At 39.0% G+C, this 12,518-nt stretch overlaps 1 protein-coding gene across 6 annotated transcripts in view; it reads right to left on the bottom strand.

The window, feature by feature from the left end:
* Positions 1 to 12,518, bottom strand: part of CAMKMT (calmodulin-lysine N-methyltransferase) — a 389,938-nt gene that overhangs the window by 49,290 nt on the left and 328,130 nt on the right. For 5 of the 6 annotated variants that reach the window (XR_012003334.1, XM_072768219.1, XM_072768220.1 and 2 more), the window contains 3 exons: positions 11,060 to 11,114; positions 9,933 to 9,996; positions 2,658 to 2,724 (listed from right to left, as the gene is read on the bottom strand). The exons of the other annotated variant lie outside the window; for it this stretch is intronic. Coding sequence is in view for 4 of the 5 variants with exons in the window: in XM_072768219.1 (XP_072624320.1) it covers positions 2,658 to 2,724; positions 9,933 to 9,996; positions 11,060 to 11,114 (186 nt within the window). In the remaining variant the exon portion in view is untranslated. The remainder of the gene's footprint in view (positions 1 to 2,657; positions 2,725 to 9,932; positions 9,997 to 11,059; positions 11,115 to 12,518) is intronic. 6 annotated transcript variants of the gene reach the window in all.

Below are 12,518 nucleotides of genomic sequence, written 5' to 3'. Positions count from 1 at the left end.
TCAGGCCCCACCCAGGCAGAGTCCACCCTGGCTGAGAGACAGGAGGGGTGTTGGGAGTCACTGAGCACACACAGAGCACAAGGAGCAGGAGCCTGGGGTGCTGTGCATATCCTGGGAGGTTTCTCATTTCTTTCTTAAAAACCACCGTTTCTGGGGCACCTGGGTGGCTCAGTGGTTGAGTGTCTGCCTTTGGCCCAGGGTGTGATCCCTGCGTCCTGGGATTGAGTCCCGCATCAGGCTCCGGGGAGCCTGCTTCTCGCTCTGCCTGTGTCTCTGCCTCTCTCACTGTGTCTCTCATGAATAAATAAATAAAATATTTCAAGCAAAACAAAACAAAACCACCATTTCCTAAGCCCACAGTTCCCATACCAGGGTATTCCTTTCTGTTGCTACAGCTTCTTTGCACATGAAGTCACGGGAGACATTCAGCTGTTCCAAACTTCATGTCAAGCTTTGAAGTGCTTTTTAATAGCAGAAGTATTTGGCTCACAGGTGGGCTTTGTAGCCATGGTAAATACTTCTCAGTTATCTGTTGCTACTGTTATTCCACACCTCCAATTTGGAGGAGAAATTCTGCATATGCATTGAGGCACTAATAAAGAAGAGTGAACTATATCTTAGCTCTTTTGTGAACAGTTTCCTTTTATTTCTTCTTGCATGGAACTAATGTGCTCATCATATTGTACTGGTTATGGGTAGGAAAGCAGTGGAAGGAAGGAAACTGCTGATTATTACATCACTGGTTGGCAGTTCCTCTTAGCTTCTGGAAGGTTAAGTGGTCAAGTCACTTCTTCATATGAGATCACGGTATTTCAAGGACTGACTCATCCCTCAGTTTTCTGGCAAAGTGCTTTAGTAGACTTCGGACAAAATGCTTGCAGTGGTTAAAAGAAAAAACTGACCACAATTAATAAAGACAAAAAAAAAAACACCCAAAAAACCAAAACCCAAACCCCTCATCTTGAAGGTCCCTGAATGACTACTGCCATGTAGACTATATGTGCAGGTACATCTTAGAACAATATTATTTAGAGAGAGTATTTTTGAGAACAGATAAATAGAGACAAAGGCCATTTTGGATACATCCTGTGTTGAATAATGACATTTTGCTTCTTTAGGTAACTTAATTATTTTATGAAGAGATGACAGAAAATACTGTTGCACTCCATAAGTTAAACACTTGACATCTTTTATTCCTCAAAATGGAACATTTTCAAAATCTAGATATGTTTATTAATTAGTGATTATTAACACCCAGTAAACAACATTATGTCTTGTAAAAACACAATCTCTCTTCACAGCATGATGCTGAATCTATTATTCCCTGATTCCATATGCTGAAATACACTCAAATGGTCACAAATGACCTTAAGCATTAAATAAATGTAAATGAGGACAACACAGAAAATGTGCTTTTGATTGATAACTAAAAGACCAGGTTGAAAATCACATCCCCAAATGAAGTCCTCCCCAGAAGGGTATGACAGTCTACACTGTGGAGTAAAGGCTGCCCTAAGAATGAAGAAGACACAGGTAACAGATGGCTCTTTCTCCTGACCTGCCTAAGGCTTTCTGGGAAGCGGAACTGGCTTGTTATTTATATGAGAAACACATAGTACACCACCCTCTGTGCCACTTACACTGACATTCTACTGCAGGATTTAAAAACACGTATATGGACACTTCCTTACCTTCACCAGCTGACCTAAGACAAAAACTAATTATTGCTATTCCATGGCCTCATCTCAATAGGTTGACCACTGGAGATTTCTTAAGCATTGTTATGGTTCATTCATCTTCTCCCCACCCCCCAAACTGAGTAGTTGGGGTGGGAAAGCATCTTCAACACAGAGAAAACTCAAAATATCAAAGAATGACAGACTAACAGTAAGAAGTAAATTAAATAACCAGTTAAAAATTAGATTGTTCTCCTAATGTCCGGGGTTCAATGTATAAATGAAACATGCACAAATACAGATATTTCATGTGAAAAGTACTAAATGATTACTCACTCTTCTAGGTCCTATCATCAGGGCAAAAGAAAACATAGCATCACAGAAAACACCATTGTTTTGATTGAGGGTAAGCATTTCTCCAAGTTTGAATAAGAATGAACAGAGTCTAAATGGGAATGGATACCTAGATTATTTTAAAATCATGACTGGCGCAGTGTTTCTCAATCTTGGCACTATGGACACTTAGGGCCAGGTAGGTCTTTGTTATGAGCACTGTCTTGTGCATTGTAGGATGGTTAGCAGCATCCCTGGTCTCTATCAACTAGCAATCCTCTTACCTGGGTCAGGACAATGAAAGCGGCCCTGGGGGTAAGATTGCCCTTAGGTTGAGGACCAAAGGAGTAGAGCCTTCATCAGGAGGTCCCAGGAAGACTTCTCCCAGCCTCAGACTATACACTCTTAATCCTTAAACCATTCCCAATCCAGGGTTCAATACCATTTCAAGTTTCCACATTAACTGAAGATAGTGAAAATGCCTGCCTGCCTTGTTACAGGTTCTTCTGAACATTACATAAGATATTTTAAAACTACCTAGAATAGCGCCTGGCTCATAGTAAGTGCTCAGTAAATGTTAGCTATTATTATTTTTAATTCTAATCCATACAGAAAACCAGAATGTTTTAATGCAGAAAGGTATCTTACCAGCTTGATATTTTCCGAGTTTTAAATGCTCCAGCCTTCTGATTCCTTGTGATGATGTCTCTCACGTCTAAAGGACAGAGTTAAGAAAGCTTCTGCAGTGACTGTCAACTGACTCCCTGGCCCCAAAAAGGCCCACAAGCATGGTGATCCTCTTACTGCATATGGGATCAGCACAGTGTGAAGGGAAGAGTTGTAGGGTGGGAGGAAGGAGAAGAAGGGTCTAGCCCTGGCTCTACCACCAAATGTGGACTTACTTGTCACAGGCAAGTTCTTTAATTCACTGGGCTTCCGGGAGCACGCAGGCAAGGCCCAGGGTATGGGCGTTGGTGGGTATACATGACTATTGCATAGGTGCCTTGCCCCACTTACTTAAAAGAGCTACAAGCCCAAAGGCAAGCCTCTTTCAGTCAGTAGGGAAAGGGCTTGTACCAAGAAAAGCCATATTTCTTGAAAAGATGTCTTGAAGAGCTAGTCCATTACATCACACAGCGCCATCTTGATGCAGGTCTGTGGGAAAAATCATGTCAGGTTCCAACACCGGGCAAAGCTGAGATCTTTTACTTTAACTTCTAGACACTAAATCCTACAACTGTTCTTGTTTCTCTTCTTGCTCCAGTCCCTGTGCAACCCAGAACCACACGGATGACCTAACTCTATCAACCACAAGAGCTCATGGCATATACTTTCAGTACTGATCTGTCATCCTGGCTTCATCCTATTTTCCTGGCTTTCTGATTTCAATTGCCCTCATTTTCTCATTTGTTTTATATGGTATATCCTATGTGTCACTGTAAAAAGCCTCAAAGTCCCTCCTTCGGAATAAAGCAGGTTCAAATAAACAAGAAATAAAATAATTCCAGTGACGGCTCCAAGCTGAACTAAATTGGGCCCATGGGGAGGACACCAAGCAGACAAGCGATGTTCCCCTATTGCTAAGAAAAACAGATTTCCTGAATGCTCGGAACAAGCAGTGGCCAAGATCCCCCTGCAAGAACAGAGCCACAGGACTTTTTAACCCAAATCTCTGCTTGAAACATCAGGCACACCCATTTCTTCTCTGAGTGAATAAGCAGGTACTGTGATAGCTTTCTCCCCCCAGGAGTGGGTAGGAAAAATCAATTAGGTCTCCTAATGAAGGGCTTTGTGGAGGTTTACAAAAGTGCTATAATGCAGACTTTTTTTTTTTTTTCCTGGGTGAACTTTCCTGTATGCAAATTAAATACCGTTAAATTACATTCATTAAAAAAATAAAAGAGACTAATTTGCCTACTTGTTTTGATTAACTAAAATGACACATCGGCCTACAGTTCTGTCTATTTCAGGAAGAAAGTATTTCAGGAAAGTCTTCTAAATGAAATGTCTTGTAGAAAAGGACAGCTGACATCTTTATTCTGAGAAGAACAAAATTAGGAAAGAGTCAATTGACAACTGTTTTTGCTTGAGCGCCCCCACTCTCCGGCCACACCCTACGCCACGTTCCCACGTAATCCAACCACATGCCACAATGTGCCTGGTACACCTGTAGCGTCGTATGAGTACATGACTAATCTATCAAGCAAAACATATTATTTTGTTAGTGGAGGTAATACTTTTTATAAAATAGTCACAGGGAAGTTAAATTATATAACTCTGAAAACCTATTAATAATTTTTAGTAAACATCTTAACGCTATATGCTTTTATACAATTTATAAACCTATGACTCCAGGTGGTCAGGTTGAAGCAAGTGTATGTATTTATATTCTAGAGGTGCTTTCTTTTTTTTTCATGAAAAAAATTCACAGCAGTATTTAGGCTGCTTTATTTTTAAAGCTGGGAAGGAAATATATTTTATGAGTTAGGGGGTGTTTTACATTAAAACAAGTACAAAGGGAAAAACAAATGGTAATAGTGTATTAAAATATCTTAAGAGATATATTCTCATACTCTGCCCTCCCACCCTTCACTTTAGATCAGATTTTGAGGCTGTTCTTTTGGATGGCACTGTGTCTAATAATAAATTTTGTCATTTTTCTGTGTCACCTCAGAGTGATAAAGGAAATCCAATCAAATCAAGTCAATATATCCAGGATACTGTTCAACAGGATGGACCAAATAATGTTCCTTGCACTGTACCCATCTTCTGGAAGTCTTCAGTGGGAAGTACTGAGTTCCAAGAAAGCTTTAACATGATTTCTGATTAATTGGATACAGGACAATCACCTCCAGTGTCCTTGTCTGGGCTTCCAGAGCTACAAGATCTATGCTTGTTGCTAAAATAAACCAGGTTTCTACATCTAAGTTTTCTTCCCCAAAAAGCACAGTTCAAGAGTGGGGCTCTGTTTTAACTTTGGTTCAGTTGAGTATTATTCTTAAAATATATATTTTTGTAAAGTAACAGTTTACTTAACAAGTAACCTTAACTTTATATATATATATAAATATAATTAATTACATATAAAATATTAGCCTCCTCCTGCAATTAGTGATTGCTATGTTTATCAGTAGTTGCATCTACATTTTGGGACTTGGAATTGTTTTTTAAGCAAGAAAGTTATTTTTAATAATAACATTGTGATTCACAGAGCATTACTTTCTCAGTTTGTGTTACCTTTATTTTCATTGGACCATCCAAGGTGAGGGTAGGATACCATGAAATCATAATGTAAGTCCTATTCATTTTAATCTCTAAAGTTTTTTTTTAAACGCTAGATGTGGCAATATTTGCCAACTTAAAGGCTGCAAAATATTCTTAAATGTGCTTGTTATCAAAGAAATTGAGAGGATGACAGGGAGGTGCTTTGAACCCTATTAGCAATGTCAACTGTTATATTTTTGGGTGAGAGGCCTTTTCTTCCTGAGGGTGTTGAGGAAAATGTAAGATGACACTCAGCCAACCATCCTAGGTCTTGGTGAAATGGAATAGTTTAATGGGGGGTTGAATAAAAAAGCTTTGAAGTCAAATGAAACAGGCTGGCTTCTAGGCTGATTTTGATACTTAGTGGCTGTGTGAACTTGGGTAAATTAGCCTCTCTGAGCTCCATCTCAAAAATAGGAATAATGATACCTATTTTATAAGCTTAATGGAGCACCACATAGGATGAACCTGACACATATAGGTGCCTAATTCATGTCAATTCATTATCTTTTTCAATAATTCAGGCAAAAGCTCTGGAGGGATAAAGAGGCTGGGGAATAACTAAAATGAGGTTTGGCAGTCAAGATTTATTTTCTCTCCCTGATGCTCAGATGAATTATGTGGACACTTCAATTGCAGAATTTAAATAACTGGAAGGAATCAAAGAACTTTTGCCCTGTAGATTTTCAGTGTCTTTCACATGTATCCATGTGCTCCAGTCAAGGCATAGTCTGTGTCCAACTAGAACAGGGACTTGGTTCGTCTTGTCCACTACTATGTTTTTAGAACCTGAGATGGTGTGCAATTAATGGTGGTTGAATTAATTTTAATTAATTAGATTAATTTATTACTTAATTTAAATTGAATTTTCAAAGCTATTTATTGAGCTCCTCCCCAAAATGAGGCACACAGAGTCCATTAATGACTCAGCAAGCAACCAGGAGTACAGCTGGCACAGATATTAGAAGGATAATGGCCTAGTATTCCTAAGGTCTCCACCATCCACAGCACAGGCTACACAGTCTACAGGAAGCTTAATTTATTAGTTACTCAAGTCAGAGATTCTGTTGATAAATAAAATAATGTTAAGTCAGGGATATCTCCTTTAAAATGCACAGGAGATTTATGAATTTGGGGTGAACCCTAAGCTCAAGGTCATGATCCAGACTGTGCATGCTGTGGGACTAAGATGCTTGGATTGGGAGCATGAGCAATGGGTCACCAAGCACTGTCACAGTCTGCAGATAACACGCCTGATGCTTCCTAAGGATGAGTCGAGGCAGGGTGCTTGTGTTGGGAGAAATAGTGAGTGTACCTCTAGGTATTGTACTTTTATTCATTACAATTTGGAAGAGGCTTAGCATAGATAATAACTCAGTATACCATTTCTTCCCCCTCTTCTTTTGTCACTGTCATTACCAGCTACAAACTTTAGTAACTATTATATATAGGCACCTGGAGATTTCCTCCTTTATTACACCAAAAGGGCTGTGCCAAAGAAAAGGGAACACATTTCAAACTATCTTAGGCGAAGTTGAGAACTGCATGAACCAAATGATGCCATTTCCAATGTATCCTTTGTTCTCTTTGGGTACAGATAAAATGGCATCTGTAAGGAGGGGCAGCTTTCAGGTAGGGGGGCTCTGGATGAGACCCACCAATGCAGTTTAAGGACCAAGGAGAACCTCAGGGACATGTCCCTACAAGTTTGGGAAAATATTTGGGATTTACAACACTCACCTATACCTCAAGTCTTAATCTCTTTTCAGATATCTCTCTTTAATAGATCTCAAATCAACATCTAGCTTTCTAGGGTCAAGGGAGAAAGCTCTGGAAGACATAGCCAATCCATCCGATACATCTTAGGGAAGATTACAAATAACCTCACAGCTGGTTGATATGCTTCTATGATATAAAGATTCAGAACTCATCCATTCATTACCTTACATATTTAAAAAAATAGAAATAATAGAAGATAAAAAGGAAATATCAAAAATGCTATTTTTTTTAAAAAAGGGTAAAAATCAGAACCTTAGAAGCCTAAGAGACTAGGGAATTAAGGTTCAGTTAGGTTCATTAAATTCGGATGCCAAGAACAACAAAAATAATTTTTAAAATGATGAGAATAATATACAGGCCAATACTCAGATGTGATGTGCGATTGCCAGGTCGATTTTCAATTACATTTCACTGATGTATTCATTTGTTTCTTAATGTGCTCATCTTGCCCATTAAGAATAATTAGCAGCTTTGCTTAGAGATTTTCTGGCTTCTGGCAATGTTTCTCCCCTTTTTTGTTGACATCCACTTTTACTTTTTAGAAAGTAATTTTTGGATAATATCCGACAACTGCCATATAATTTAGGCTTCCTAAAATTTTAAAGGAAAGATGTAAACAGTAATTTTTAAATGAATTTGTTTCAATCTATATGCATCAACAGTATGTGAGTCAGTGAATTAGTTATTCTTTCAGAAAGTGGGCACACAGATAGAAAAGAAAATTTCATTCATATTAACCTCACTCAGTACAACAGCTTACAACGGATGCCAATTGTAAGCTCTGTTAGCAAATCAAGAATAACATTAGTAGTAAAAGCAGGAAAAAATACATTGCCAATTTTTAAGGCTTTAGGCACGCTTTTTCCTCTTAATTAAAAAAAATTAGATCTAGTTACAAAAGAAAAAGGCACACAAACATAGAACCACTGCATGATAAAAACTGAACTCCATCAGGAGAGTCCTAGGAGATGAAATGAAACACACCACCGGTTTTGGTCTGCATCCTGAAAGGACCTACTTTATCTACATTGTAAAGTTCTTCCCCTCCTGCCCTTTGGCACCCCGCTATATTAAACCCATTGTAAAACCCAGCACAATAAAGCACTCTCAGGGCTGAGCTTCTGAGGACCAAATGTTAAAAATCCATTTTCTTGGGAGGGGGCTGTACCAATCATTTCTTTGAAAGGCCAGCAGAGTGAATACAGAATCTGAGATTTCCTCTCTGATTCCAAGAGCTGGCATGGCATCTTTGCTGTTTAAAGCAAAGGTGTGTTAATTAATGACATTAGCATTGCTTCCCTTCTTTGGAAGCTCTGTACTTTAGCTCGATAATAATTTCAGTACAATTAAATTTACATACTGACTACAGATGTTCCTATAGTTTGCTAAAAGTTCTAATTTGTTTCTGATGCTATTAAATGAGACACCTGCTGACTTGAGAAAAACCTCAGGTTGCCAGCCAATCTGAAAGTTTCTGTGGCTAAAATGACCCTGTCTTGTCCAATAATCCTCCTTCCCCACCCCCGCTCCCCCCAAAAAAAACATCATCCACTGGGGCTGAGCCAGCATACCTGACTTCCTCTCTGTGTTCCCTGACATGTGGAGGAGGAGCACAGTGAAATGATATAGTGCAAGGCATAACTCAGAATAAAGCAGAGTGAATGAAACAACATCGGCTCATCTTCGGGAATATTTTGAGAAACTTGCGACAGTCTGAAGATCATGATTAAAATCCTGCATCTTAAAAAAGGAAGCACCTTTTGTGATCTCTTTCCCTTGTGTGAAAGGCCAGGGTTGTGATTGGCTGTTTTTCCTTCCTGAATTTTTTTTTTTAAGTCTGTCAGGCAATTAGCTGGGTGGGGCTCTGTAGAGCACACAAGTGCTGCTGAACAATATTAGCTACTGTGCTTCTTGTACCTCCTTTCTCCTCTCTGAACAGCCTGATAGAGCTGCTGCAAATTTTATTTTTAAAAAATGATATAGCAAAGGCAGGAAAAGAAAATCGAAACATAGGCTTTTATGCAAGAAGCCGCAAAAATCTAAACCGTTTTGGCATTTTAGAGGTCTAACATTCAAATAAGTAGATTGCCTCCTTCATAATGTAAATGTAAGGCATACCAAAAATCCAAAGCAAATATATCTTCCACTTCTCCTCTCAATTTCTAACGGCTGTTAACTGCTCCTGAACAAATCAGCTCGATTGCTAAAGTAGCCACAAATTATGCTTGCTTTCTTAGTTAAAGTACAGTTCAATTTTCATGAACTCTGTGTACATATTAGTAAAGCATAATCTAATATAATGGGGTTTGAGCTGTAATAGCATAGCAGAAAAAAAAGAGATAGCTTTTATAATCCTAAATAAAAGGAAATAATGAAAAGCTGATAGCTGTTTCCAACGGGGAGCTTCTTGGTAACCCCTCGGCAATTAGAGTAGGTCCAATGCTACCTAACACATACAGACAAGATCAAACCCTAGAAAGGTAATAATGAATGTGAAGCTGGAAGTTAGTCTTTGCAAGCAACATCGGATATCATAAGTATTCAATCATTAATTTTATACTGGGAAATTTCAGTGAAAATGAAAGGACATTAAGAACGCCTGAAAACTATGATGAAACAAATGTTCTGATTGCCTTGAGTCGTCCACAGATCATGGCCTCCTTTAGCAAGAAGTGACTGTAAAAATCTATCAACATAAAAGAAAAAAACCCGTCGTAGCCAATGAATTCCATATATTTCTACTTTTTCTTAATTACTTATCATGTGTGTGGGGGGGATTCTTTTTTAATACCCCATGCTGTCTTTCTTTATATCAATTGTTACTCGGCCGAGAAAAAGGAGTGAACACAACAAACCCGTTTTCTATCTGAATAAGGATACTTCTGATGGCCTTTTCATTCCCATCAGTTAACAGAACTTCTTTGACATCTGCAGAAATAGCAACCTGAAAAAAAAAAAAAAAAAAGGAGCACAGCAAACAATGAGCAAATATGCTTGTCTGTGTGGAAGTGAAGACAGGAGTGACAAGCCTTCAGTATCATGCTTCCTCACCTATTTCTCTGTAACAATCTTCAATCTTTTTTCATTTTATGTCTGCATTATTTTAATCATTCAATCAAATCAGTCAATACTTTTATCATTCCATTTGCGGGAGCCTCTATCTTGCTATCATTCTGTTCGGTAATTGCATTGTGACAGCGGATGATGGTATTCTGAGAGGCTTTCATTTGTGGGCTTCTGTTTATCTAGTAGAGCCATCATACAAGGCTGTCACTCTGCCTTTCAGCTTGCTTCTGTCTGACTGCCTGATGCCCTTCATATAACTTTGCATTGCAGGCAGATGGCTTTGTGAGGGTAATTTTTTTGTGAGCTTTGACATGCTCGCACATTGGGCTGTAACCTCGACACATTGTGTAAGAGCGACAGGTTTGTCAAATGCCAATCAGTGTAACAATATGCTTTTATTTGTAGAGACATAAAAACTTGTCTAATGCACTGTGCTGCTACATAATATCTCCTGAATACATGACTCAGAACCCAGAGAATGGGGAACGACGTTCCTGAATGGCCAATCTAATTCAAAAGAATCTAATTACTGAGCGCTCTGGATCATGTTTGTTGGTGTAATAATGCAGGCAAAACATTAGCAGCTATATCATGGTGCTCCAACTGTGATTCGCTGGGCTATTCCTGTATCTTAGCAAATGGGACTATAATCTGAAAAAAAAAAAAAAATGCTTTCGCTATGGCAAAGAAAGACCGTGCGAGGCCTGGAATGTCACAACAAGCGATATTGACTACACTGAGGTAAAATGTTTCTGCTCATCGAGGCAACCATAAAATCAATATGATCCGAAAGTAAGTCAATCTAGAAGGTCTCTCAAGACTCGGCAGCTTGACCGCAGCTGATGCTGTTGACGGTTCTCTGACCCAGCCGTTGGAGGCCCTGGAACATTTTTCCTTTTGTTCCTCCCTCTGAATGGGATTGGAATTGAGAAAAGACCTACCATGAGCCCAGCCAAGCATGTCATGCCACCCCCTAGCTCACACACAGCAAGGTCCCTGAAAGAGAGAAAAGAAATGGTAGAACCCATACAAATTAGATGAAAATGGTCAGAGAGAGATATATGTTACAAGAACAAATTGCCATCTGCAGTAAGAACGGCGCTACCAGGAAGTTGTGGAGACATGACTAGGCTACCTCATGTTGCTTTGCGTTTTAAAAATAATTATGAAATAGAAAAGTCACAAAGCAGGCAAATCAGTGGGGGTTCCCTCATTAGTGTTCACTGCAACATTACCACCGCTGAGCTGAAAAATCTGAGAAGGTTCCCTTTTTTTCCCTTGTCAATGGCGCTGTCTTTTAGAACTAAACTAGCTAGAGTAGCGAAAGATAATTGTTAGGAAAGGGTAACACTGTTAATCCACATTCATTCCTTCAAAAACAGACAAGTAAATGAAGAACATATATGAGTGTGTATATACCTATATTATAGCCACATACACACAACACATGCACACACACATACACACACGCAAATAAATGCAATCTTGGATTTTTTGGAAAAAAAAATTCGAAACCACGCTGAAACATTTTGGGAAGCCGACTGCCCCCATAAAGAACAATTACACAAAGAGCATTTAGCAATTAACACTTAAATCACAATTGACCCCAACACAACACAGTGAATAAACAATGCAGGGACATAATATGGTTAAGCCAGCAAACCCAGGCCTAAGTAATGACGGGGCTCTGACTTCACCGCTCCAAAGTAAAGCGGCTCAGAGTAAAAGCTGACAGTCTAGTGTGGCACTCTGCACTCACCTTTCCCTTTGTGCCCAAATATCAGCCCTCAACGTGTGACATTCTTACCCTGGCCCCATTGCTCCATGATTGGAGCTCCAGTCAAGCTTAAGCACAGCGAGAAGAGCAAATGCCAGACTCCCAGAGCAGCTCTGTAGCCCAAATTCAAAACTGCCCTGTTCTTATTTCATATGCTTAAACCCCTAAGATTGTTCCTTCTTTCCAGGCTGGGAAGTTTATTACCTCGACAGGAGAAAAGAAACAGAAAGAGGGAATTGAAAAGGAGGGAGAGGTGCAAAGAGAGGGAAGAGGAAGAGAAGCCAAGCAAGGATATTCATATTCCGGAATACACTTAATGAGTATTTAGTTGTTCAAAGCCATTATAGACTGGTTGGTAAATATGGACCCACAGAGCTTTAAAAAATACATATTATTGACCCAATCTTGTAAATATATATTGTTAAAACACACACCATGATCACTAATGACTTGTCTGGAATCATAATGCGCTATTCAGGAAGTAGATATTGGATGACTTTTATAAAATGAGAATTAAAAATGAAAAATCCTTATTTTCTGGATCCACCAAACAGCTTTAGAATTTTCAAATAAAAGGAGGTTTATTTTCCTTTTCCTAAATCACATCCATGGGTGTGATCTAT

Source organism: Canis lupus, chromosome 11 (assembly GCF_048164855.1).
Source record: "Canis lupus baileyi chromosome 11, mCanLup2.hap1, whole genome shotgun sequence".
Classification (NCBI taxonomy): domain Eukaryota; kingdom Metazoa; phylum Chordata; class Mammalia; order Carnivora; family Canidae; genus Canis; species Canis lupus.
Note: the sequence above shows the minus strand (reverse complement) of the source record. Positions and strands in the feature narration are given on the sequence as shown.